The 26,414-nt window shown below is 42.6% G+C and overlaps 2 protein-coding genes across 2 annotated transcripts in view; one reads left to right on the top strand and one right to left on the bottom strand.

Moving 5' to 3' along the window:
• LOC119177147 (zinc finger protein 341) overlaps positions 1–9,853 on the bottom strand; it is a 79,514-nt gene extending 69,661 nt beyond the window's left edge. The window contains exons 1-2 of the mRNA XM_037428544.2: positions 8,923–9,853; positions 2,591–2,671 (exon numbers count right to left, since the gene is read on the bottom strand). Coding sequence (XP_037284441.2) covers positions 2,591–2,671; positions 8,923–8,953 — 112 coding nt within the window. The 5' untranslated portion in view covers positions 8,954–9,853. The remainder of the gene's footprint in view (positions 1–2,590; positions 2,672–8,922) is intronic.
• A 311-nt stretch (positions 9,854–10,164) lies between these two features.
• On the top strand, positions 10,165–14,900 carry LOC119177148 (AP-2 complex subunit alpha). Its single transcript, XM_037428545.2, has one exon. It carries the CDS (start codon positions 10,488–10,490, stop codon positions 13,314–13,316), a length of 2,829 nt encoding a protein of 942 aa, XP_037284442.1. The 5' UTR covers positions 10,165–10,487; the 3' UTR covers positions 13,317–14,900.
• Positions 14,901–26,414: the final 11,514 nt, after the last annotated feature.

Genomic DNA, 26,414 nt, shown 5'->3' with positions numbered 1-26,414 from the left:
TGGGCTCAGTTTTCTGTTCAGTCACCAATGCTTTTAACTTGACTGCTTGGGCACAGTTAACTGATTTGCACATCAATACGGTTGGCCCTTGCACTGCCCAGCCAAAGATGGTTTCGATACCTGTTAATTTGCTGCTCACTTTCTTTGTTCTGCTGGTCAGGCATTCTCGGAAGCTATCAAAACCAATGAGCACGTCATCTATAGTGCATGGGCTGATTTGATCATCACCAAGGGGCAGTGACAGTTCCCGCAAGGTCTCCTTTGTTTGCTCGTCCGGGCAAGAAATGGCTTGCTCACATATGGATGGCCCTTTCAAAGCATCAAATACGTGCTCTTCTTTAGAGGCATCCCTTGGAAGAAGACGTACTTCTGCTCTGCGGAAACTGTTCTGTTTTTTCTGTCCCCCAAAAACACCAGTTGTGAGAATTTCAGTTCCAAGGAGCTTACAACCAAGCTTTCGCGAGCACTCTTCAGTGACAAAGATTTTTTGGCTAGTACTGTCAAAAAGGATCCGAGAAAGTTTTTTCGTTTTGGCTTCCTCATTCCATGCTGCGATAGTTGGCATTAATACCGTTTGCATTGTGCCAACAGCATTGGCTTCTGATGTGTGCATGCTCACTAGTTAATTTTCTGCCATTTTGGCATTCATGTCTTTTTGGGCGCTGGAAAAGGTGGGATTGTACATTGACCTAACATGTTGGCGGCTGCGCTTTTTTCATGCGATTCCGACCTTGGTGTTTTGCAATGTGCCCCTTCTTCATGTACGGAAGCAAGAATCGCCTTTTTTCTGTCAGTTTCAAATTAGAGTTACAGTACTGACTTTCATGATCTGTGGATTCACAAATCTTACATGCGACTTTAAAAGATGATGCAGCGGACAATGTTGGACAACTCGATTGCTAGGGCCTCGCATTCTGACAATCGAAAGGAAATGCAGGCTTACCTACTGAATTGTCGGATCGACAATAGTGTGTCCTTTCGTGGCAGTGCAACTACAATCTGAAGTAGGGAAATAAAGTGGTGAGTGCCGTCCAATGCTTGGTTGCCGATTCGGCTGATGAAAAGCTACAACCCATGGATAAAGTACTCTGCTCTTGCTGTGTTTGCGCCTGAGAACGATGATATTTGAGGATGATTTCTCGCGGAAGTGCCTGAAACAGCACAGGGTAGAGCATGGAGTTGTAGCTGTCTTCCCCAACGCCGAGTGCCTTTAGTCCACGCATGTGCAGTGGCAGGTCGTCGTAGAGCCGTTTCAGGTCGTGAACATTTTGGGCTGATGTCACGAGCTTGACATCTACGAGTCCTTGCATATGATCTTGAATCAGTGCCGTTGGGTTTCCGAGCCGCTGGGTCAAGATGTCAATGGCATCTGCGTAACATTCAGCCATTGCCAGCAGTCCTGCTATGGCTCCATCAGCTTCTCCTGACAAAAGTGCCTTGAGGTAGTTGAATCGGTATATATTAGACAGTTCGGGGTTTTTGTGAATGGCTGCCTTGAACTGCTGCCAGAATGGCTGCCACTTTTTCCTTTTTGCCATTGAATTTGATAAACTGTAATTTGGGAAGTCTGTTTTTTTAGATTGAATCCGGACTTCACGGCTGGTCGATTCAGAGGGAGATTTCTTGATTGTGCTCTCTCAATGAAACTTCGATTTGTTGCTTTCAGTGAGCTGAGATAGCTGGCAATCTTATCGTCGCATTCCAGCACCTGTTCGAACTTTGCATCGTCTGATAAGTGCAGTTCAATAGCGGTGTTTACATCGCTTAGTTGCTTCTGAAGAAAAAGTAAATGCTTGATGAGCGCACCTACCGTAACGATGTCAGAGGTTCGTTTGTTTCCCAAGATTTCTTCAGCCTCATTAATGATGTTAGTGATGCGGGTTACTTGAGCGCGAAGCACCCGTCGTTTTTTCTTCAGCATCTCCATGACTGTCATTGATGCCGTACGGCTTGGGTCCGGTCAATGTGGTGGATGTCTATGAATAATCCATCCCCGAGTTTCGGCACCAAAAAATGTAGTGAATTCCTTGTATAAGATGTCGATCACAGAGAGCACAGTTCGATAAGAGTACACTGTATTTATTTTACACTATTCACAGGCACAAAAAAAAAAGGCACTTCCAAACATCACAAGGAAAACATCTGAGCGGCCCTCCGTGCGTCTTTACTCAACAGCTCTTTCTTTTAGACTCTCTGCTCCGCCGCCACTTGTCCCCCCGGAGCACACTTTTTTCACCTCATATACGCCTCTCTTTCCCCAAGCGGGGCCCACTAAAGCGGCGTAGCAGGAAAAGGTTTTGTCACCGTCAACAAAATGAGAAACATGCGCCATTCACAACAGCGGCATTATGAAATACGATGTAAGCCAATATGCCTTCTTTCCACCCTATGACACTAAAACAGTCAAATTAAAATCCTTGTAGTGCATTTGTAGCAACAGGTAATAGTATAAAACAATGTATATATGAAATCGATACACTTTGGAAGCCTTCACAATCTGCCAAAAATTCTTTTCAAGTCACTTGCATGTACCTTGCACAACATTTCAGGAATAAAACTTGCAAGAGAAGAAAAAGCTTTTTGTACATACCCCTTTCATTTTGAGCTCCTGGCTGGCTAGCCTCAAGAAGTTCCTGTACAGCTAATACTGTTTGGGCATCCAGGACATTTCCTGTAGGGAGCAGCATTATAACTATAAAATGATACTTCTTTGTACAGGCTCAATGGGATAAGGTAAATGCTTGCAAAATGTAGACTCCTTGTCTCATGTATCAACTAAATAACACTAATGTCAACCTTATTTTGTTGCAAAATCAAGGATCATAGTTTCTGTGGATAAAGAACACATACACCTGTGAGCAAAAGTACACGGTCGTTGAGAGCATGTGTAGTCTGCTGTCAAGAGCATTATCCTGGCCACAGCTTTGCCAGAGCAATGCTCTCAACAGAAGATGGATTGCTAGTAGATGTTGCAGACAGGCATTACGGCACACAGGTTCTCTTGGTACTTACACATCTGCTCACGGGTGTACGATAGATTCATTCAGTGCATAGTCATTCTTATTTCACACTCTGAACAAAACAAATTTCAAAGTTATTTAACCAAAACGTGTTCCCTTGTAAGTTTCGGCTACACATATAAAGATATATAGAGAGCCAACCCCAGTTGCTATTTAGGAATGTATTTAGCATAATTTTGAAGCTATTAGTTACGGCGCTATGATGCACTATGTGTTCTCCTCACCATGATGCCAGAGAGCCTGAATGCAAGGGAAATCTTGCACGTAGGCTACCTATACCATTCCTTACTCATACGCATCAGCTAACCAGTACTTCCAAGTGCATATTCTTGAAGGAGAAGTTTGGTACCCAGTGCAGCATCTTCAAAAGACATTATATTTTAATAGTAAGTGCTCAAACGAAAATAATTCAAGGACACCACCTTTTGCAACATGCAATACGGCGTGGTTACAGACTACTGTCACCACAGTACCACTAAAGGAAAGAAGTGTACATTTAAGAGCTCGTTTTTTTTGTTAGACACAATATTAATGAGATCTAATAGACAATCATGCCAAGGAAAGGATAGGAGATGTTATTAGAAGTAATTGTAATGTAAATGTCAAAGAAGAAAAGTGGGCAAAAAGATAACTTGCCGTGGGCAGGACTAACCTGCGGCTTTCAAATAACGGGTACGATGCTCTATACACTGAGCTACCATGACGGCTACCTCTCCGCCCACTTTATGGGATATATATGTGCACTGAACATGGGGGCGTCAGTCAGCGCCACCAGTAGCCATGGCGGCAAGTGTGGAACATTATTTTCCATAAAATTCCCGGCACTTCCACATAGTGGTATGGTGCTATTGTGCAGACAGCACATCTTTGTAGTTTTTACCACTTTCATTTGGTTCCTTCAAGTATTTTCTTCCATTTTACCCACTTAAAACCTTCTCGTTACTGTTTCGTTAATTTAACCTAATTCAGGTCTTCAGTTGCACTACATGGCTCTGGCTAGTATAGGTTACCCTAGACTCTTCTTGCTTTCTGCAAGTCGTCACCCGTCACCACCCTAGACTACCTCCTGCCATATCAGAGGCAACAGCTCCTCTCTCGATCCACTGTTTAATCGTCACCTCACGCTAGCTTCAACACATCAGCCACCCCCACCCTTTATGATCACTCTTTAAAACACCTACTTTACGCGAGCCTAATCTAGTGACAACCCTCCCTTTCAGTCCACTCTTTGAATCCCCCACCTTGCCTAATCATCATGTGATCCCCTTTTCCTCTTTTCATCAGACCTTTCCTCTCCACCCTGGTCACGTGACCTTTTTTAGTGTGACTTCGCCAACAATGCAACAACAGAAGGTCCGAATAAACAGCCTTAGAGTATAACTTGCAAGAAGATTCACCTCTAAGAGTAAGACACGAAAAATGTTATCGGGCCATTTTCACATTGCTTTCTCGTTTGCTTGAAGGAACAATGAAGAAGAAAAATAAATATATATATAAACACAAAAATTCCACTCAAAGACATGACTGTTCTGATAAATGTTCATTTCACATAATTTGCACAGTTGGCTGTATTTTAAGAAGATTGTCAGCGTGCCATCCCAGTAGCTGCACCCAAGCATGAGCTGGGACGTAACAGTCACCACCCCGACAGGTGCAGAGTGCATGCGTTTTTGTCCTGTTCTCCACCTCTACTTTATGTCTCACCCTCTCTCTTCCTTCCACAAAGGCGCTAAGATGTGCTCCATTTTTTAGGTGCTTTACACCAACTGGGAGGCTGGCTGGTCAAGCTTATTAACTGTCCCGAGATACGCGACTACCATGCAGTAGGCTCAATTCGACTAGGACGTTCCCAGCACCTGTTTGTTTCCTGAGCCACACTACTTTTTTCTTGTCCCTTGAGATAACGCTTATCACTTTCCTTTCTATTGCTTGCATTGACCTCAATGTAAATTGAACCCTCTTGGTACAAAAAGCCTCCAGGTTTCTGCCCCGTCGTTATGTACCAGCAAGATGCAGCTGTATATTATCCTCTTGAGGAATAACGGTAAACTACGATTTACGATTTTAGAATGCCTGCCAAAGTTGCTCTATCCCCATTCTTATTCTAATAGTTACTTCACTTTCATGGTTTGGCTCCACCGTCACTATCTGTCCTAAGTAGGCGTATTCCAGAGTCTTGCTACATTTTGCAAAGCTCTTGTTCACTTCCGAGACTGTTGCACACTACTTTAGTTTTCTGAATATTAGCTTTCAGATCTATCTTTCTGCATTCCCTGTCCAATTCAGTAAACATGAATTGTAATTTGAACCCCAAATTACTCATCAATATAATGTCATCAGCTACTTGCATGTTACTAGGGTACTCTCAATCACCTGAAATTTTGATCAGCCAAATGTAAACCACAAGGCAAGTACTCGACCAGAAAGTGACCAAGTGAATATATAATCAGCATGATTGTACTTATAACATTAGTTTAAAAATCTTATTAGATATAACTTTGAAGAATGCAAAGTAGTGAATTTCCAACTTTTTTTTTCTATCTGTTATATCGTGTGAACCACAAAGCAATAATGATATGTCGAGTTTAATATCTCAAAACCACCATATGATTATGAGAGACATCGTAGTGGAGGGCTCCGGAAATTTAGACCCCCTGGGGTTCTCCAACGTGCACCTAAAGCTGAGTACATGGGCCTACAGCATTTTCGCCTCCATTGAAAATGCAGACAGTGCAGCCAGAATCATAAAGCAAGGATAGAAAGCTATGAATGGAGGTCTACAAGTTATTTGAGAAGCACAAGTGACACAAGTTTTGACACCAGTTTTGACAAAGCAACTGTGAATGGCATGTTTTTTTCCTGCTTCAATTAGGATTAGACATACCGATTCTGAAATCTTTTAGCACAATATTCAGTCTATAATTATTGATGCTCGTTCAAAGTCACAGTTTTCTTGAGCTCATAAAAGACTATGCAGCACCACCGGCTGCCATAGGCACAAACAAGTGCCATCAGTGTTACATCATGCTAAGAGAAGTTATGAGTACAGCATCAGGTCTCTCTTACTCTAAAGTATTAAATATTCAGAAAACTAAGAAGAAAAAAAAATAACACGGCAATTTTGGTGCTCCGAGTTGTATACTGTGCAACTGAAGCAAGTGATTTGCTTGGTTACGCTTTGAAGCCCATCCGGGCCCTGTGATGTGTTGAGATTCACTCGCTCAGTGTAACATCCCAGTTTTCTTACTGGTTGCATTAGGTTGCGTTTTACAGCGTATTTTGGGTGGCTTAGTCCTTACTGCGCCTGCTGTATGCATTGTCAGACAATGCCGCACAACTTATCAAAGTGGAAACAACGTTCATGACGTCTTAAGGGTGCCGCAATCGAACTGGTACGATGCTACAAACCTCGGTCAACTATGGCTCAGAAAATATCGCAGCGTCCCCATGTTTTGTCGACAACAGAGACGTTTCATTGACTAACCTAAAGGGACATCAGAGGAACATGTGCTGTGGAATCGAAGTTGTGCTTTCATAGGAGACATGCACTGACTTGGTGGCGTCGTGGTGCAGGAGGGAACAAAAGGAATCGGCATGCTCTGTGCAACAGCCTGCTCGTGAGCGCAGCCGTGTCAGGTAGTTGACAGTGCTTTGCAATGTCGCATATGAACTGCTGTGTCATAAGCTGTGCTATTAACTATAAGAACTACGCAACTGGAACAAAGTTTTTCCGTTTTTCGGCCGTGACTGTGCTTCAGAAACCGGCGGGAACACTGAATTAGTGTACGCCGCACGAAGCAAGTGATGCGCTGGCATGGTCATTTTCTTCTAGTTAACCTCCCTGCCTTTCACTCAACCTCATTTTCTATCTCTCCTACTCTGCGCACATGTGAACTGATATCTTTTTTTTACTGTGCTGAAGGAACCGAGGGGCAGCCAGGAAAGTGATCTCGAGCCTGCAAACCACATTTCATGGATGAAAAGCAATCAACAAATCTAGCAACAGATCCACCGTACCATACTCCCCTGTACATTGCTGCTGTTTTCCCGCTGTACCACACTTCATAAACACCAATATTAATGAAGCAGTCCCTATGCCATGCAAAATGCATTGCAGACCATGATAACTTTAAAATTTATTTCCCATGAACTGCCATAGCCCTTAAGAGTACTGTGCATGCAAGTGATCGAAGCAGCGGCCCCGTTTTATTGCGCTAGGTGACAGCAGAGATATCGCACGCAAAGCTGGAATGTGACAAATTTACTCATAGACTCATGCAGTCTGAGCAACAACAACTGAAGCTGAACTTCTGCACACAAAACTTCGCGCAAATGCGGCGCATTACTAAATAATGCAACACGTGCAGTTTGGTGACTACTTGCGTGCAAAGCAAGGGGTCGTCTAACACATCCCAGCCACAAACACCATCGTTTACTCAACAATAAGCAGGCAAAATGACAAGAAAGTTTAGAAACAACGATAGTGACGACTTATGCTTTGAGCTTTACGCAGGCCGGCCTCTCGAATCACCCTTTCAAAACACTTTGATCGCGTGTCTGTGCTACGTCACATCGAAAAATGATTGATTTCATACGTTTTTTTTATTCCTTTCTATTCGTTTGGGACCCCCAAAAAATCATGCACTGTTAATTTTCTGGAAGCCCAAACCTGACACCTTAGTGCACACGCACTTGCACACAACGTGGGTGTAGCTGACATAGACAATTTGTAGCAAGCTAGTTGGAACTGAAGTGGCCACAAGTCGCCACTCACGGTGCATTGGTACAGCGGAGTGCTGCACCACCTATAGGTGCTGCAAATAGCTATTAAATAAACCAGACGATGAAACGAGCCACGGTATAGCATTGAATGGATTCTGAATGCACAGGTAGTTGAAAAATTTTTGGAAAACATTTCACGATTTCTTCAATCTTCAAACATGCTGGACATCCTAACAAATAAATTTGTCGAGACTGTCACCCGCACAAATTAATAAGGTTAACGTTCGTGCATGCATGCTAAAGACGAATGACGTTTTATATTTTAAGCACACACGCGCGCATACACACACACGCAAAGGAGTCCGAAAAAGTGCTGTAAACGTTTCTGTTGACTTGACAATGTGTAATCCGTGCCTCTCGAAATGTCAATGTGTGTATTTAAAACCAACGATAGGAACCGTGCAAAATGCGGTCACTTGTAGAGCACGCGTGTCGATTACATTTTCTTCACTGCTGGCAGGCCAACTTTCCCGCTCTTTTACGGTGCTTAATTATCAATGGTCATATCCCTTTCGTAGCGTTGACAATAATCATCCGAGTTTGTTCTCCCATCTCTGGTATCAGACAAAAAAAAAAACACCATGATACGGGTCAAACACAACAAATTATCACTAAACGGTACTGCATGAATAAGCACACATGACGTCCCCGAAGTGTGTTTACGAAGCACACCGTGAGCGAATTTAACGTAAACACAATCTTCGAATGTCGCTGTAGCCGGACAACACATTCGCACAAACAAATACTTTAGGCCAAGTATACGGGCAATGGGAAAAAAACAATGCACGATGTAACTTACTGAAAGCGAAATGAAAATCGATACCAAAAAAGCGGTTGGAACGTGAACGACACAAGCTATGGTTACTGCACAGAGCGAACGTACGTGCCATGGCCTTGCACGAATGAATACACGTAATGGCTTATCAATGATGATGAATGACGATGAATAATAAAGTACAGTACCCAATCAGTGTCATTAGTCGGATGTCTTAATCCAATTAACGCCAATCCAAATGAAGTTCAGTGAAACACTGCGCGAGCATATAACAAAACGTGCCTGCTATACCTCCACAGTTAAGCGCAGGTTGCACAAAGGAAATAAGAGCCAAATAATAGTTACCTGTTAGCGCATCAATCAATAATTGTGCCATGGACCTATGGTGCAATTCTGAAAATTATTCCCTGAAAAAGAATTGGAAGATAACATTCCAGACACTAATACATGCGTAGGAGAGATACGTTTCGGTTACTTTCAGTAGCGAGAACTACAGGTAGTGTATCAACCACAGGCTCCCGCGTGGCATCGCATGCGATGAATGTCGACAGCTGACTGACGCGTGGAGCGCTGCAGTACGAATAGGGGTGCTTTCATCAAGAGATGGTCAAAACACAAAACACTTATTAAAAACATGCTAAACTTCTGCTTTGTTTCAACGTGGATGCCTAAGAATCGTTTATTGCAATGTAGAATTTCTCTTTAATGAATGTTTTTGGGTACTTAATACAAATAAAGTGAAACACTTGTGTGTTTGTTCGAAAGTGAAAATTTCGGAGACAAGATGTGTCTAGGCCTTACTTGTATCCGTGAATCAGGTGTAAACACCTTTGGTGATGAAACAAATAAATCATTAAAGTGGAGTCTTTGCCTAAATGACAATCATTGGTGGACTACATATATGTGCGTGCATATGTGCAGCTGAAAGGAAAGTCTTTTTCAAGTACACACGCTTTTCATCAAGACTTAAGATTTCCCAGAAAAATGTCCGTTATCTAGTGACGGGGCCGGGGGTCGCATGTATGCGTGTATGGTTGGAGAAAGTAAAACAGAAATGCAGAGTTAAGCAACACTGCATTGTTGTTTGGCGCATGGCCATGTCCCCTCTAAGGTGAAAGAAATACGGGCATTTTGCTTTCTTCCACAGAACCACCACTACAACTACACTGCTGTGCGAAGCGCACGACAGGCATGATCTGCACCTATTTAAAGTCTCTTAAAAATGACTTGGAAAAATAAGAAGCTTCACCCCCATATAGACGCCTGCGACCTCTGCTGGCCCCCGTGGCATATTGAAGAGGAGTTCACGCTGGACAACTATGTTTGCCACACTAAATTTACCGAACACCGTGGTTTACTGAACGGAGTCAATTTGGCCACTTCATTGCAGAACGTGAAGTTGCGTATTCACAGTGCGAACAGCACACAATGTAACTATATTTGTAATTATATTAAAATGAATGTTTGCGTTTGAATTTAACGTTGCAAAGTAATTATACTGATGTACAAAGTACAAAAGTTGTGTTTAGCGCAAGTTTTTTACACAAAACAAAAAAAAAGCTGCGTTGCTGAGTAACATATGCGTACTAGTTAAAATTACCAACAAAAATATTGATGTTAGTATTTCCTAACTTTTTTTGAGACAGTGGCTGTTCTCTGCAGGACAACGTTCAGGCAAATATATAAACAACCATGGAATCGCCGGTCAGCGCAGACAACCCTGATCGCCGCAGCGTTCTCGAGGGGTTGTTCCGCGGAGCCCATCGCAAGGGTTTCTTACGTTACCGTTGCACTTAGTGCATTTTCTCCCGTAATTGCGCCGTTTTGAGAGGCTGGAGAATCCGCGCGCCTGTGCGAGCAAGCGAGAAAGGTGAGCAAACGAAGAACCGATCGATTTGCTAAGCGCCAAGATGCCTGCAGTGCGAGGGGACGGCATCCGTGGCCTGGCGGTGTTCATATCGGATATCCGAAACTGCAAGAGCAAGGAGGCGGAGATCAAGCGCATCAATAAGGAGCTTGCAAACATTCGTTCCAAGTTTAAGGGGGACAAGACACTTGATGGTTACCAAAAGAAGAAGTACGTGTGTAAGCTCCTGTTCATTTTCCTTCTGGGCCACGATATTGACTTTGGCCACATGGAGGCGGTAAACCTGCTCAGCTCGAACAAGTACTCCGAGAAGCAAATAGGCTACTTGTTTATTTCTGTGCTGTTGAACGAAAACAGCGAGTTGATGCGACTCATAATTCAAAGCATCAAAAACGACCTGTGCGCCCGCAACCCAATCCACGTGAACCTTGCGCTGCAGTGTATCGCCAATATCGGCAGCCGCGAGATGGCCGAGACATTTGGCGGCGAGATTCCCAAGCTCCTGGTGTCTGGCGACACCATCGACGTGGTGAAGCAGAGCGCCGCGCTGTGCCTGCTGCGGCTGTTGCGTACCCTGCCGGACATTACACCCAGCGGTGAATGGACGTCGCGCATCATCCACCTACTCAACGACCAGCACATGGGCGTCGTTACTGCTGCCGTGAGCCTCATTGACGCACTGGTCAAAAAGAACCCGGACGAGTACAGGGGCTGCGTGTCCTTGGCGGTGTCTCGGCTTAGCCGCATTGTGACAGCATCGTACACGGACCTTCAAGACTACACGTACTACTTCGTGCCGGCTCCCTGGCTGAGCATGAAGCTTCTGCGCCTGCTGCAGAACTATCCGCCCCCTGACGACCCTGGTGTTCGAGGTCGTCTCAACGAGTGTCTCGAGACCATCCTCAACAAGGCTCAGGAGCCGCCCAAATCTAAGAAAGTGCAGCATTCCAACGCGAAGAATGCGGTGCTCTTTGAGGCGATATCGCTCATCATCCACATGGACCGCCTAGGCGCTGTCATCGAGCCGAATCTGCTTGTGCGAGCCTGCAACCAGCTAGGGCAATTTTTACAGCATCGTGAGACTAATCTGAGGTATCTGGCCTTGGAGAGCCTCTGCCTGTTGGCCACTTCGGAGTTCTCCCACGAGGCCGTGAAGAAGCACCAGGAGACGGTTGTGAATGCCCTCAAGACGGAGCGCGATGTGAGCGTTCGTCAGCGAGCCGTTGACCTGCTTTACGCCATGTGTGACAAGTCCAACGCTGAAGAGATTGTGGCAGAGATGCTGGCTTACCTTGAAACAGCAGACTACTCCATCCGCGAAGAGATGGTTCTCAAGGTTGCCATTCTGGCAGAAAAGTATGCCTCTGACTACACGTGGTATGTCGATGTCATCCTGAACCTCATCCGCATTGCTGGGGACTACGTCAGTGAGGAGGTCTGGTACCGAGTCATCCAAATAGTTATCAACAGAGAGGATGTGCAAGGTTATGCCGCAAAGACAGTCTTTGAGGCACTGCAAGCACCTGCTTGCCACGAAAACATGGTCAAGGTCGCTGGTTATATCCTCGGAGAGTTTGGCAACTTAATTGCTGGTGATCAGCGTTCCAGTCCGCTGATCCAGTTTCAACTACTGCACTCGAAATATCATCTTTGTTCTGCTGGCACCAGAGCGCTTCTGTTGACCACCTATGTAAAATTCATCAATCTTTTCCCAGAGATTAAAACTGAAATCCAGAACATTCTTCGTAGCAACAGCAACATTCGCTGTGCTGACTCAGAATTACAGCAGCGGGCAGTCGAATACTTGAGCTTGAGCCAGATTGCTTCACCTGATGTACTGGCAACAGTTCTGGAAGAAATGCCCCCATTTCCTGAAAGAGAGTCTTCAATCCTGGCAATCCTTAAGCGCAAAAAACCGGGCATGTCTGAAGGCATTAACGCCAGCAATAAAGAAAACCTTCGTGCAGCGCCATTGTTGGTTGATGGTGCTGCTCCTGCAAATGGAACCACAGCCCCTGCAACTATGGACCTGCTTGGCCTTTCTCTTGACCAGACTGCTCCACCTGCCCCAGCAGCATCGACAAATGGCACAACAGCTTGCTTAGTAGATGTGTTTGAAGACCAGTCTTCAGGAGCACAGGGCGGCACAGCTGTGGTGGTTTCTAGTGAGGAGGGTCTCAAAAAATTTGTGTGCAAGCATAATGGCATCTTGTTTGAAAATGATCTTTTACAGATTGGTGTCAAGGCCGAATTTCGCCAGAATCTTGGCCGTGTTGGGCTCTTTTATGGGAACAAGACTGCATCCCAGTTTCAGAGCTTCCTGCCCAACGTGACGATTGACAACATGGCACTAAGCATTCAGTTGAAGCCAGTGGAACCAGCCATTGAAGCAGGAGCACAAGTTGAGCAGATGGTCAATGTTGAGTGCGTTCAGGACTTTGCAGAAGCTCCCGGACTGGTTGTGCAGTTTGTTTATTGTGGTGTGCAGCAGAAGTTTACTCTACAGCTGCCAGTATTTCTTAACAAGTTTTTGGAGCCAACAATTATGAACTCGGAGTCATTCTTCTCACGCTGGAAGAACCTAAGTAGCCCTGGTCAAGAAGAACAGAAGATATTCAAGGCACGTTTTCCCATGGAGAATGAGGGCATCCGCAGCAAACTCTCTGGCTTTGGCATGCAGCTCCTGGATGGTATCGACCCGAACCCGGACAATTTTGTCTGCGCTGGCATCATCCACACTCGTGCTCTTCAAATTGGTTCTTTGCTGCGACTTGAGCCCAACCGGCAAGCACAGATGTATCGGCTTACCATACGAAGCAGCAAGGATGGAGTGTCCAAAATACTAGTTGACCTTCTCCAGGAGCACTTCTAGAGTGCCCATCTTCAGGCCTCATCAGTCTGACTGATCCTTTTTTTTTTTTTTTACTCTGCTGTTAAAAAGAAATGTACTTAAATAGCTTGGTGTTGGAGTTTCTTCCTGTGGATGTGTTTATTTCACTTATTTTTTTTATTGGCCAGTAACTGTTCTATGCTGTTAGTTTGTGTACTTAGCATGAGCAGAGCAGTTTTCATCAAACCTCAGATCAGTTGTATTTTCCATCACTCCTTTCCTACAAGTCCCAGGAAAATGGAAATGTACCGGTTATGTAAGCATGCAAAGGAATGTGTAATGTCAAACTGTGGCAAGATTTAAGCTAGTCACATCAAGAGCAACACAGTACAGTGTGACACTTGCATTCTTTTTAATTTTTTTCTACTGATTAAGTAGCTCACTTCATTGAGATTCAAGCACAAGAGAGGTCCTTTTTTTTTCATGTTGTCTGTTACACTATGGTCAATTGTGATACCTCGTCTTTTTATGCGGTTATTCGCATGTGATGGTCACCATTGTCTGTTTGAAATGTGCCCTTTGGTTCTTTGTCCTTTTGTCACACGCTCTTGAAATGAATCTTGTTTGTGCTGCTGTAGTATAATGGTAGGCTAGGCTGTGTAATAAGCTGTCTTTTGTTTATTCTCATTGATATTGAGATTGTGAGGGTCTTTGTAACTCCTCAAAATTTAAGTGGTTACTTTATCTGGTGTAATAGCTGTGTAATAGTTTTGTGCTTGCAATTTACCTATTGGCGTGAAATTCTAGGTTTGCTTCCCTGACATTCCAATATAGTGTGTTATGCTTTTCCTCTACACCTGCAGTTCCCTGTAAAGTCCATTGTCGGGACTTACGTGTACTCCTGTAACTTTAGTGTAGCTGTGCATTGATACCACTCTTGTCCAACTGATAAAAATGAAGCCTGCAATTTTTCGCACACAGATTGTGCCATGTTTGAATGTTTACATTGCAAAGGGCTTGTGTAGTTATATTTAAGTCACTGATAAAACATGGTTATGTGCACTGTGCACATTCTCCAGTATGACCACTGGGCCTTTTGTTTTGTCTAATGTTGCTCTGGGCGCTGTAATAAAGAACTGCTCATTCTTACCTTTCCCAAACTCTGCATTGCACACACCTCAGCTTGGAAAGGCAGCATGAACATAACTGTATTGCTGCTTTACTAAGTGTTTCGCAAAGCATTTGGCTATGTGAAGAAACTAGCTTTGCTTGAAGCATTCAAATTGTTCAAATTGTGTAGTCGTGTGACATTCGCATGAATGTAGTGTTATACACTGCTGTTGATAGTTAGCCTCGATTCGTGGGCAGGTGTTCGTTGCATACTGCAAGCGTTATGCTATTCCAAGGTGTTAACGAGCACTTGCAGGGAAATTGTGTTTGGTGTTGTGGGGGGGGTATTCGCACAATATTTTTGCTGCAGGCAGTGAACTTGGCATGCTGCTGGCATTGATCAGTGTTTTAAAGTGTAAATGGAAACTCATTTTATGTAAAGATTTTTTTCGGCTACTAGATGCTCTTGTGAATCTGATGAGCCAATAAATGCTTAGCAAATATGTCATCTGTAAAGTGGACTTTCATTGTTCTTCCATTTGGGTCATGATACAAAAGAAATTTTGTTAATGTTAGTCTGTGGATGGTAAGTAGTGCTCCCATAGCCTGCTTTCCTATGTTATGGCTAGGTTGGCTTACCAGGGGTGCAATCTTGTATGGTCTTTACAATAAAACATTTACAATATCGCACCCCTAGAAGCTGTATGGTTTTCTGCTAAGCAGACAATTGATGCCAAGCAAGCAGTCACATTTGCATATACAATTAATGTGCTCTTAAAGTTGTGAGCAAATTATGTGTATGCACAAATTCAAGTGTTCTTGGAAGCCTTGCCACGGGACATTTGTTGATGCATAGTGTAGTTCTTTGAAGAAACGAGAGATCAGTATTTTAAGCGATTACAGGAAATCAAGTGCTTGAGCCGTCGCCAAAACATGCCAAGCTTTTCTGTGCTGTTTGCAGTGTAGCATATGCATACATGTGAGCCTTTGTAGTGCCGCTGGAAATGAAAGAACCCCATAGTTAGGGTGCACCAACCGCACAGGAACACAACTGGCCATATCTTTGCGATGGCCAGGGCACCCAATTCCTTGTACATTAAATTAAGTAACCTATGTTTTTTTTCTTTCCATGCTGTGCGATGAGGCACAGAGAAGCACAGAATTAGCACTTCCATCCACGTTAATATAACCTTGAACCAACAGCCAAAAGTGCCTTTTTCCATTTAGTTGCTCCATGCCATAATTACCTAGTGAATAATGTTGATGGTGTAAGCTAGTGACATAGTGTGTGACAGAACACTAGGTATTTAATAATGAATATGCTTCAATATAAAAGTATTGATTTTAAAATCGTTCAGTGACTAAAAACATTTTAACAGTCGGTTTTTGTCTGCTCTTACAACAGTGTTTTATTTGAAGATCAGTTTTTTTTTTCTTGCTGTTTTAAGACATGTGGTAAGAACAACAGCTTAAGCAACAGGACAGTAAATAGGGTAATTTAAATTTAACGTCTTAGAGCAATGTACACTAACTAGAGTAGCACTCTAAACCCTGTTTTGCGTCCCATTAAAACCGGTCCCTGGCTTATTCTGTACACAAAGTTTTGTGTTGTGCTAAGGTTGAAAATATAAGTTGCCCTGATTCAAGGCTTAAGGCAAAGGAGACAAGACAGCACACAGCGTTCCGTTATGTACTGCCTAGCCCAAGCTGCTATCATGTACGACAAGCAGGTTTTTGTATGTACAGTGCTGGCCACTGGTCAATGCAAACCTCTAGCTCAGCTAAGCCATAGTGTACACAAAGCATTTCACAAGCTTTAGTGTTGTTCTTATGTGCATACTGCTATTATGCACTTGTCTTTCAACTGCTGTCAGTTTTGCTACGTTCAACACCCTCAGTAAGTGGTATTGCAGTTAAAAAAAAAAGCCTTTGTTGCACACCTTGGCAACCATTGTGTCGTGATGCATGTGAACTGATAACACTTATTACAAAAAGCAGGCACATGGACTTGCTTTACAGGAATCCATATACATGGGATACTCAAATTTGAAGAGCTACTCACCCATAAACCAAATTACAAGGACAGTTGTGATGTGCTTTTACAAGCTGAAATCATGCTATGAAACAAGTCCTCTAAGCAAAATGCAGGTCCATGTACTGGTTCATGGTAACTAAGCAGTGTTTGCATGTAAATCGTGTAAAATATTTATTGAAGTCTAGCAATGCCATAATCTATAATTGAAGAATTGAACCTGAACCTGTCAATGCATAGTACCAGGCTATAAAATTGCAATCTCTATATTGTGGTTAGCACAGTTCGAGTAAAATATTCATCCAGCATTTCACCCTACTAGGTTTCTAATATTTCTAAGGTCACATTGAAGCTGCAATTTCGCTCCAAGTGGTGAAAGATGATCTCAATATGAAATTTAATTTGGCAGGGAAGATTATCCTCGCCCCAAAGGCACGCCGCAAGGAGCGGTGATATCTCCGCTTCTCTTCAACTTCGCTATACGCAAGTTGTCCACTGCTATCTAACGTGAAGGGCATCAGCCATACGCTTTACGCTGATGATATTGCCATCTGGTGTCCCGGAGGTAGCAAAGAGGAAGTCGAGACTGCACTCCAGGAAGACAGAGCTCTTCCTCGCTGGCACAGGGCTGAGGTGCTCCTCGAGTAAATCGGAGCTGCTTTTATACAGGCCCAATAGAAAAGGAGCCAGGCCAAAAAACTTGAAGCCTTTATCAGAGGTAAACATAGTACTTCACACCGAAAATGGCACCCCCCTTCCGAGAGTGGACACTATTAGAGTGCTGGGCATGATTATAGAGTCGCACGGCTACAACGGACAAACCATCGCTAAGATTTCAACCAAGACAAAGTACATGATCAGGTTGATTAATAGGGTTTTGAACAGAAGGGGGGGACTCAGAGAGGACAATCTACTGAGGCTCTTTCATGCATTCCTGATGAGTCACATAACGTACATTGCTGCCATGCACTCTTGGTATGGATTCGAAAAGAAGAAGCTGGAAACTCTGATCAAAAAAGCGTAAAGAGGGTGTTGGGTATCCCCGTGCGAACAAGCACTGAACGGCTTATGCAGCTAAGAGTTCATAACACCCTAGATGAGATCACTGAAGCCCAAAAGACTGCACAGCTAATGCGCCTGTCGTGTACGCCGGCTGGTAGGAAGATTCTGTGCGTCCTAGGCCTCAGTCCGGTGCTCGTAGAGGATCACAGTCTTCAACTACCGAATGAACAGCGTACTGCCATCCAGGTCTCTCCATTCCCGCGAAACGTCCATCCTCAGCACAATGTAGGAAGGCGCCGGGCTAGGGCCATCACACTTCTGAAGAACATCAGGAACGATCCTCATTCAGTGTGTTTTGTCGATGCCGCTCAGTACAGTTGCTCAGCTAGGTTTTCTGTTATTTCCGTCAATCATGTGGGTTCTACTATCAATGCTGCGTCAGTTAGGGACACAACTCCCTCAAGAGCCGAACAGTTGGCTGTAGCCCTTGCCCTTTTGGATGACAGTAGATCGCAAATCTTCACCGACTCAAGGTCAGCGGTCAAGGCTTTCGCATCTGGTTCCATCTGTACTGAAGTATTCAAACTACTTGAAAATAGGACACTTTCTCCACATACCATTACCTGGTTTCCTGCACATCTCGAACCTCTACTGGACTCTCTAGTAAACCTGAATGACACTGCTCACTCCCGGGCGCGCGCACTAACCCTCCACGCTGGGGAGGACGTAGGTCCGCAGGTTGGCAGTGAGATGTTCAGGGACGCTTTACTTACATTCAGTGAAGTGGCTTAACACTACCAGTTGAGTAGGCGGTCATTTGCTCCTCCGCACAACAAGTTGTCTAGACCTCAGGCCATCGGGTTTAGAATGTTCCAGACCAGGTCCTATCCAAGCCTATTTTTCCTCAGCATAGTCTCCTCAGAGGCTTTTGACTTTACTTGCCCTTATTGTGGTGAGGTTAGTGACTTAGCACATATGCTCTGGCAGTGCCCCTCGTTACGGGGCCCAAGTCGGCTCACAGACCAAGATTGGGACTCTGCCTTACGAAGTTCAGAGTTGCTACCACAACTACGGGCTGTCCAGAGAGCCCACGATGCGGTGGTGAGGCTAGGCCTCCCCGTTCCTACATGGGAGCGCCCCGCGATGTTGCTCTAAAGGAGCAGCGTTCCTCAGGACCCAATAAAGTTCTTTGTCTGTCTGTCTGTCCTCTTTCAAGGCAGCCAGCAGAAATAATCACACGCCACTGGATGTAGTGAGTGCAGGGGGAAAATATCGCATTCTGTATTATTGTACTGATGAGTTCGCATGCCATTGTATTCCACTAATATCGTTGGCTAGGCACTTTCTAAGAAAATCACAAAAAAGAAAGGCAAATTTGAGCAGTGTGCCACATTATTCGTATTCCTTCATTTTAGGTGTCAGTTTAGGATACAAATGCTTTCTTTATGGTGCCAGAGTTGACAGTTATCAGTACCAGAGAAATGAAACCAGGTCAGCTATATACCACAATCTCAAAGGCCAGTGTTACAAGACATGACCTCATAATAAATGCTTTCTATGGAGCAAACAATGGCTTCTAATATTTCTTTGTTTCCTGAAGTTGTAACGATTGAATTAACATTCTTACAAGCCACATCTCTGGTTTGTTTTGGTATATTCTTATAGTATGCATCCTCCAGGGCTGTATCCAGAAATTTTTTTCGGGGCGTGTTCTTGTGTGCAGAACGGCTAACTATGGCAACCGGTGGTCGATGTGAGGGCATGTAAATACCTTAGTATCACCTGAAAATTTTTAATTTTAGGGTGTGTCAGAACCCCCTCTAGTTACGACCACGATTGCTCATTGCTTCTGGTGCATTTCTGCCTGCTGAAATTTGTGCATATGTTCACAGGCATGTGCACAGTCCCACATTAGGAGGAGTCAAGTTTACCTGCAGCTCTCACATTGGTTGGATGCAAAATAAAACAAGAAGCAAAGACGTGCTTGTAACAACAAAAAGCCAGGAATCCCTTTGGTTCCTGGCTTTCCGAGAGGGCAAAGTTAAAAATAGTCAACAGTTCTCCAAATGCAGCATCAGGGGACCTTGGTCGTTATCATCACAAAACATTTGCATGGCCATAATACTCCACATTAAACAATTACAGGTCAGATCTAAGTAAAGGTACGAGGCAGATGGCACCCCTTCCGCTTAATGATGGGGGAGAAGGGTATAGCTACAACTCTGGGGTGCATGCCCACACTTTTGTCTCATTCCTGCAATTTCCAATTAAAATTAATGTCTGTCGAGTAAGGTAAATAAAGCCCTTGCATAACCCTTCATTTTAAAGGTGTGGAGTGTTGTTAGTACAGTCATGTCATTAATATGGATGTTCATGTTTTTCAGGAAAACCATGAATAATGTGAGCTGTTTATAATGTATCAAGATTACCACGAAAACAACAACAAAAAAGCTTTAAGCATCATGAAAACACAACATTTATTTAGTCAAAAGTGAGTAAATGAAGATTTGCACTGATGATTTTAATGATACCTCAGGGCAAAAGATGCACAAAATGTCAGCCGCTCTGAATGAATATTTGGAATATCTTACGGCTGCTTTGAATTTGCATGATTCGCTTTTCTGAGCAGAGAGCTGCATCCACTTATCTTTTACACTTGCTACAATCTCCTTTCGCCTAAGAACTGCCCAGAGGGTGTTCAACCTTGACCTTCATATGCCCCCGTAGTGTTAGTACAGTTGAACCCTTTTATAAGAGACATTGATGCAACAGACTAATGGATATAAGAGACGCTTGTATGCTCTCGTTAAAATAGGTGTCGATAGAAAAATGTATGCACTGTACTCTGCTTAGAAAAGACACCTCATACAAGAGACAATAATTGCTGCCTGGTGCATGTCTCTTATAAAAGGGTTAAAACTGTATATCAGATGACACACCAGAGGTTAATAGATCAGACAAGGGGCAAAGTAGAGGTGGATAGAACTTTGCTATCAAACTTCCCCAGAATCATGGTGTTACTGTTATCAAGTTACACTTTGTTCCTGTTTGGCTGTCCTGATGTAAACAGCACTGTCAAGTGCCTTTTTTTCCTGCTTGCCCCCCACCTGCACACTGCTTTGATCCAATGTGAAACAGCATCTCGAAAAAAAAAAAAATGATAAAAATAAAATTGAATGCATTATCTACATTTCTTCTTGTAAAAACTGTCTATAGTCCAGACTACTATTTTTTATATTAATGAAGCAGCGAATGGCCAACAAGCGCTCACTAAAAATTTTGTTTATACTACAGGGTGTATAACAAGACACCACAGTGTTAGTGAAATGCTGAAAAGCACGTACACTTGAATCCCTTTATCAGAAGCACTAATGTAAAAGAGAAATGGGTATAAGAGACACCAGTAAGCCTGCATTAAAGTAGGGGTTTCATAAGAAAATGCATGTGTGGTACCATGCCTATAAGAGGCACCCCATATAAAAAACGAGACTTGTTCTTTGGTGCATGTTTCTGATAAAGGAGTTTAAGTGCATCATGTGACCGTCTTCAATGTTATTTGGTGCACATCTATTATAAAGGAGTTCAAGTGTACCATGTGACCGTCTTCCAATATTTGCAGCTGAGTTTCGCTTGGCGAATTTCCTATAGAAAAAGGTAGTTCAGAAATTCTGCGCATACTTCATGTTTAATCATGCAGTACAACTGCACGATTTCAACTCCTTATCATTACAGTTGGTGCGATACTACAGTGTATGTATCACAGTTATCCACGTTACAGTCACAAAAGCCTTGCATTTCACTGTCTCAGTAGCACCATTACTTTAGTGCAACAAATCATTGGGATAATGTGGAAGACCACAGTGACGGATAGGACCTTAATGTGGTCACTCATTTATTGTGCAGAAACGGACAGCTACCAGTAGCATAATGGAATGAACATCTCTCGCCTTTTGCGTTAGCACCTCGCACTGCAGTTCAAGTGCTGCTGCTTATATTATTTGTTACAGCTGGCGAGGGTTGAATTTTTTTTTCAGAATTGGTTCTGTTTAACTTCATTTCACAATAAAGAGAAGCTCTGTTTAAACAAAGTTTGGAAGTCTGCATCTAAGCGTCCAAATGAAGTTCATGCCATAGTTCCTTTGCCCACGAGTTTGATTCGGGTTAGCTTCATTTAAAGAAAACTTACCATACTAGCATAATATAAACAATGAAAATATCGTTAAGTCACAAAATAAAAAAAAATTGGCCCGTATCTGGATGTTTCACTGCAAATGTCATCGAATGACGACAGTTTTCCATCTGGAGAGAGTGAATAAAGCATTTATTTGATGTTCTGCATGATAAAGTCGGTGAATGGGATTCTGGAGGCGCTGCGTTAAAGTGCCTCGATGCACGCTGTGGGTAGGTGCCACCACTGTATCATCTTAGCAAAGCGCAGGAAACACCCGCTTTTTCATGCATAGCGTTCCATTGTCAGCTTAGAGTAATAAAAGCTATGTTCCTTAGAATTACTTATGTATGGCTTTTATAGTATAAAGAAACCTGCCACAGTATATTGACGTCTTAATGTTCTGCCTCTGATATGCACAAAATTTGCTTTTTAATCGATACTACGTACAAGTGTCAATGCAGAAACCAGAGTAATATTGGTGGGCACTGCGAATGTGGTTGGATTTTAGAATTGAAAGGCAAACATAATAAAAGGCAAAGAGATGAGCCGTTTAGATTAACAGACAGACCAAAATTTTTCCGTCAAAGTATCCCAAGATAGACTATCGTCTATAAAAGCATGACTGCTTGCCCAGTAGCCTGATGCCTAAATTGAAATAAGTGTGCAAATATGATTCACTTTCAGTTGGCAATACAAGACATGTGGCTTTTAATAACACAAAGCTAACTAATACTATGACAAATACACATACTGGGGCTGAGAGCTGAAAAAGCTGTTTCATTGTTCAAGTACATTGTACTATAACATGTAGTATAAATTCTTAAGCAGTACAACCATTGCATGTAGAACACCTAGAAAATACCAGCAATGATTTTTATCACTACAAAGTAGCTGATTTAATAATGTGAATCCAGTTACCTTAACATATTTAAGTAGTCTTAAAAAAATAGAGTCAGTGATGAAAGTAACTTTTTACTTTTTGGAGCATACTTTGGAGCAGGAAAATTACTGCTTTGGAGCAGCCATAAGTGTTTTTAGAGCAGAAAAAATTCTAGTTTGGAACAGCTATTGGTGTTTTAAGAGCTGATACTAAATTTTCAATACATTAATTAGAGTTGGAAGCATTTTCGAAGCATCTTGTGAATATTAACATTTATTATGAAATATATTTAACCGACAACAATCAATGTAAATTTCATGAAGCAAACAATGGCGGGTTGTCAAAATTGTGCTGTGAAATCAGCTATAAATTAAAATATATATTTGTGGCAGAAATCGTCAAATGGGAAAGGCTGAGCACCATATCTTAGAAGTAACCACAGTCCCATACAATTGTTGCCAAATAAGCAGTAGATAATCGGTATGAGACAAAAGCTATCCTGCTCAGATTTCATCTCACTAGACTGCATGTCTAGATAAAAAAAAACTGTCAAATGAGCTATCTGCTTAATATGCCAGTTCTTGTTGCATAAATGATATCAAAGCCGACTATGCTGCACACTATACTAGCACACTCAGATGACAGTACAGATTCTTTTTAGTTTTTAGGACTACCGAGTAAAAGTTCATCATTCTCAATCTTTCAATGTCATTTTGGAGTAGGTTTGGAGCAATTAGTAACAACAATTAAAGATTAAAGCATCATGGTACAACATTTCTTTTTTGGAGTAGTTTGGAGCAATTGGAGCAGCACTTCCATCACTGCAGAGTTATCTTTAAACAAGCAAAAATTAATTAAAGTTAAAGCTGGACCAAGCAGCTTCGAGACAAGCACACACTATAGGGACTAGAGAGAAAGTAGCGAACTTGCAAGACTAATGTACTCAACTACCATGGATATTAGATTCTCTTGCATTGCATAGTTCTTGGAAAGTAAAAAAAAAAAAAAAAAGGTCACATTCTGAAGCAACGGGCCATCATTCTTTTATAATGCATTTCAACACCTCTCTTGCTTGCTCCACAGTTGTTATGAAACTGTTCAGTGCACGGGTCAATGCATCAGAGTAATAGACAGCCAAATGATTTGAAGCAAGCACCAAAATTTGCGACATTACACTCGAGACTGTCTGTGTGTAAGTGTCATCACACGCCTCAAGAACAAAACCAAAACTGGTATCAGACAGACTGTCATAGCGAGTTATTCAGTACATTTCAAGGCTTGCCAATATTTCCTCTAGTAATTTAAGTACTTTCATTTAAAAACAGTAAACAAGTAAATAATTAAATAAGCAAATAAATAAAAAGTTCAAAGCACCATGTCGGCATACACCACAGTTAATTGTGTACGTGAGTGTCATGTAAATTTTAAGTCACTTGGGTTCACAACTAACTACACTTCATTTATCAATATTCACGCACAATGCTGAAAATAATGCTTGCCACATTTAATCCTTCTCTGCTATGTCACATGAAGTCAGAACTTTTTTATACTATTCACAGCAAAAGCAACTTTATGGTAGGGACAAAATATCATGAACACAGTCGTGCCATTTATATAATTAGCATACAGAAGGTAAGTGAAATGTGTAGGCTTGTGCAAATACTCGATTGCTTCGAATATTCAAACGAATACTACAGTATATTAATTTGCTTCAATTCACACTTATATGATTCAAAATTTTGAAATGTTCAAAACTAATAAATAGGTGTATATTAATCCGCATGTAATCCCCCTCGTAAAGGCAGTTTCACTGCACCAAAGGAGTGATAAGCCTTGAAAAACACCTAATCAGAAGGAAACCTTGAAATGAGAACGTGAAGCTCCACTTCAAGGTCAAATGATCATATTACCCTCACATTGATTAATCATTATTTAGGTTTAATACTGCTATATTGGCTTATATGCTCCAAGTATAGTAAACTTTAAAACGTAACATATTTTACAGGTAATCACTAATCACTTGCATTCTACCGAAAGTCAAATCCTGCTACTATTTAAAGTTGTTTCCTTTTCTTCAGAACGAGAACAAAAACAAAAAAAAAGGCATGTGTACAGACATCATTGCATTTTTTTAGGCAGAGTGCTGCTGCGCCATGCGGCGCACGAGCCACCTCCACACAAAAACTATAGTGCCTAGAATATATTCTAGGCACTATAACTCTAGTATGAGGCTGGCTGCTGCGCCATGTGGCGCAGGAGACCATGGAGAAAGGAGACCGAAAATTCACTATTCGTACAAGCCTAGAAAAGCGTATTTCTTCGTGGTCTCAACATGCCACCTGAAAGAGATGCAATGTGTCATTGCACATACATGCAAAAGTAAATAATGGAACAACCTCCATATTCTTGGCTGAAGGACTTTCATGCAAATAACAACATTCACCTTTTGATTCTACAAATACTTTTGTAAACTTTCAAATACATTCGTCACCATGACTATGGCTGGAAGGAGGAGAATTCACAATGGAGACAAGAGAGAGAGAACAAAGGCATTTGCTAGCAAATGCAGGGTTTACTGCAAGTGTGCAATACATATTTGCATATCCTGATTAGAGGAAGGCAAAACAAAAAAACATAAAAAGCGTTTCACACAGATGGACAAACAGATTATAAAGTGCACGGAAAGAAAACCACCTTGCTGTACCAGTAACTCCTTTAGACAGAATAAACATCTTGAAGCTTGTGATGCATTTCATAAGCAAAATTTGCTGCAATTTGCCGTGCACTGGTGTCCACTCGATAATGCAGCTAATAACTTAAGGTGGCAGCCCCACTCCAGCGACACCCACTCCGCATTTCGGTCATTGTTTGCTGATGAACTACGCTTACTCCACTCGTCGTATTGATGTGCATTGTATTGCATTAGACAGCTTACGTTCTCCACTTTCTAATGACAGCTAGCATTGTTGCCTAGTCCGAAGCAGTACTGCACAGCAATGAAAACTGTGAACAAAAAATTTTGCTGTACAAGCCTCGATTGTACTGGCAGTGCAGCAAAACTGTTCCAACATAACCAAATGAAATTTTCTGAGCCTCTTAATGAACTGTTATGCAAGGTTTCTTTGAAAATATATTACAAGTAAAGTAATTAGAAAGTGGTGCAGGCTCCAATTAAAATGGGCAAAACAATGCAAGTTTATGAGTAAATAACATTTTTCTTTTTTTGAGTAGAACAGTAATATTTAATGGGTTTCAAGGCTACAATGTAGTTAATGTCTACATGAAGTTGTGTTCTGACAAATAGATTGTAGTGAAGAGGAGGAGTTTCAGCGGCATTTCTCGGCGCATCAGGGGCATCGCCATTAGCATAAGCTCGTGCTTGCTGCGCTTCGCCGGACGCTGCTGACTGCTTCGCTTTCTGTGCTCTGCTCTGCAAGTAAACCCCGTTACAAGTGGTGGAGATGCTGGGTTTCAATCACCCTGGAGCTTCGGAATCGCATTTTACCATCCATTATGCCTACCGACGCAAGCGCCGCTCCAACTCCTCCACTGGCACCGCCTACTGTTCTCTGCGCCGGTTCTCTGCGTCTGCGAGATCCCCCTGTTTTCTCAGGCACAGAAGACAAGGACGTTGACGACTGGATTTCAATGTACGAGTGAGTGAGTACTCACAACAAATGGGATGACGCCGCCAAGTTGGCCTACGTCTCCTTCTACCTGTCGAATGTGGCCAAGCTGTGGTTTATAAACCACGAAGCGGAACTCCCTACATGGTCGGTCTTCAAAACGAGCCTCACACAAGTTTTTGGGCGGCCTGAGGTATGCAAACGCCGTGCCGAACAACGCTTACATACTTGATCCCAGCAGCTTGGTGAGAATTTCACAAGCTATATTGAGGACGTTCTGGACCTTTGCAAGCGAGTCAACGAGTCGATGTCCGAAGAG

This window comes from Rhipicephalus microplus, chromosome X, assembly GCF_043290135.1.
Source record: "Rhipicephalus microplus isolate Deutch F79 chromosome X, USDA_Rmic, whole genome shotgun sequence".
Classification (NCBI taxonomy): Eukaryota; Metazoa; Arthropoda; class Arachnida; order Ixodida; family Ixodidae; genus Rhipicephalus; species Rhipicephalus microplus.
This window is presented reverse-complemented; position numbering and strand designations above follow the sequence as displayed.

Bases quoted from the DNA above. Each gene is read 5' to 3' on its own strand.
- LOC119177148 (XM_037428545.2), top strand. From the start codon at position 10,488: ATGCCTGCAGTGCGAGGGGACGGCATCCGTGGCCTGGCGGTGTTCATA.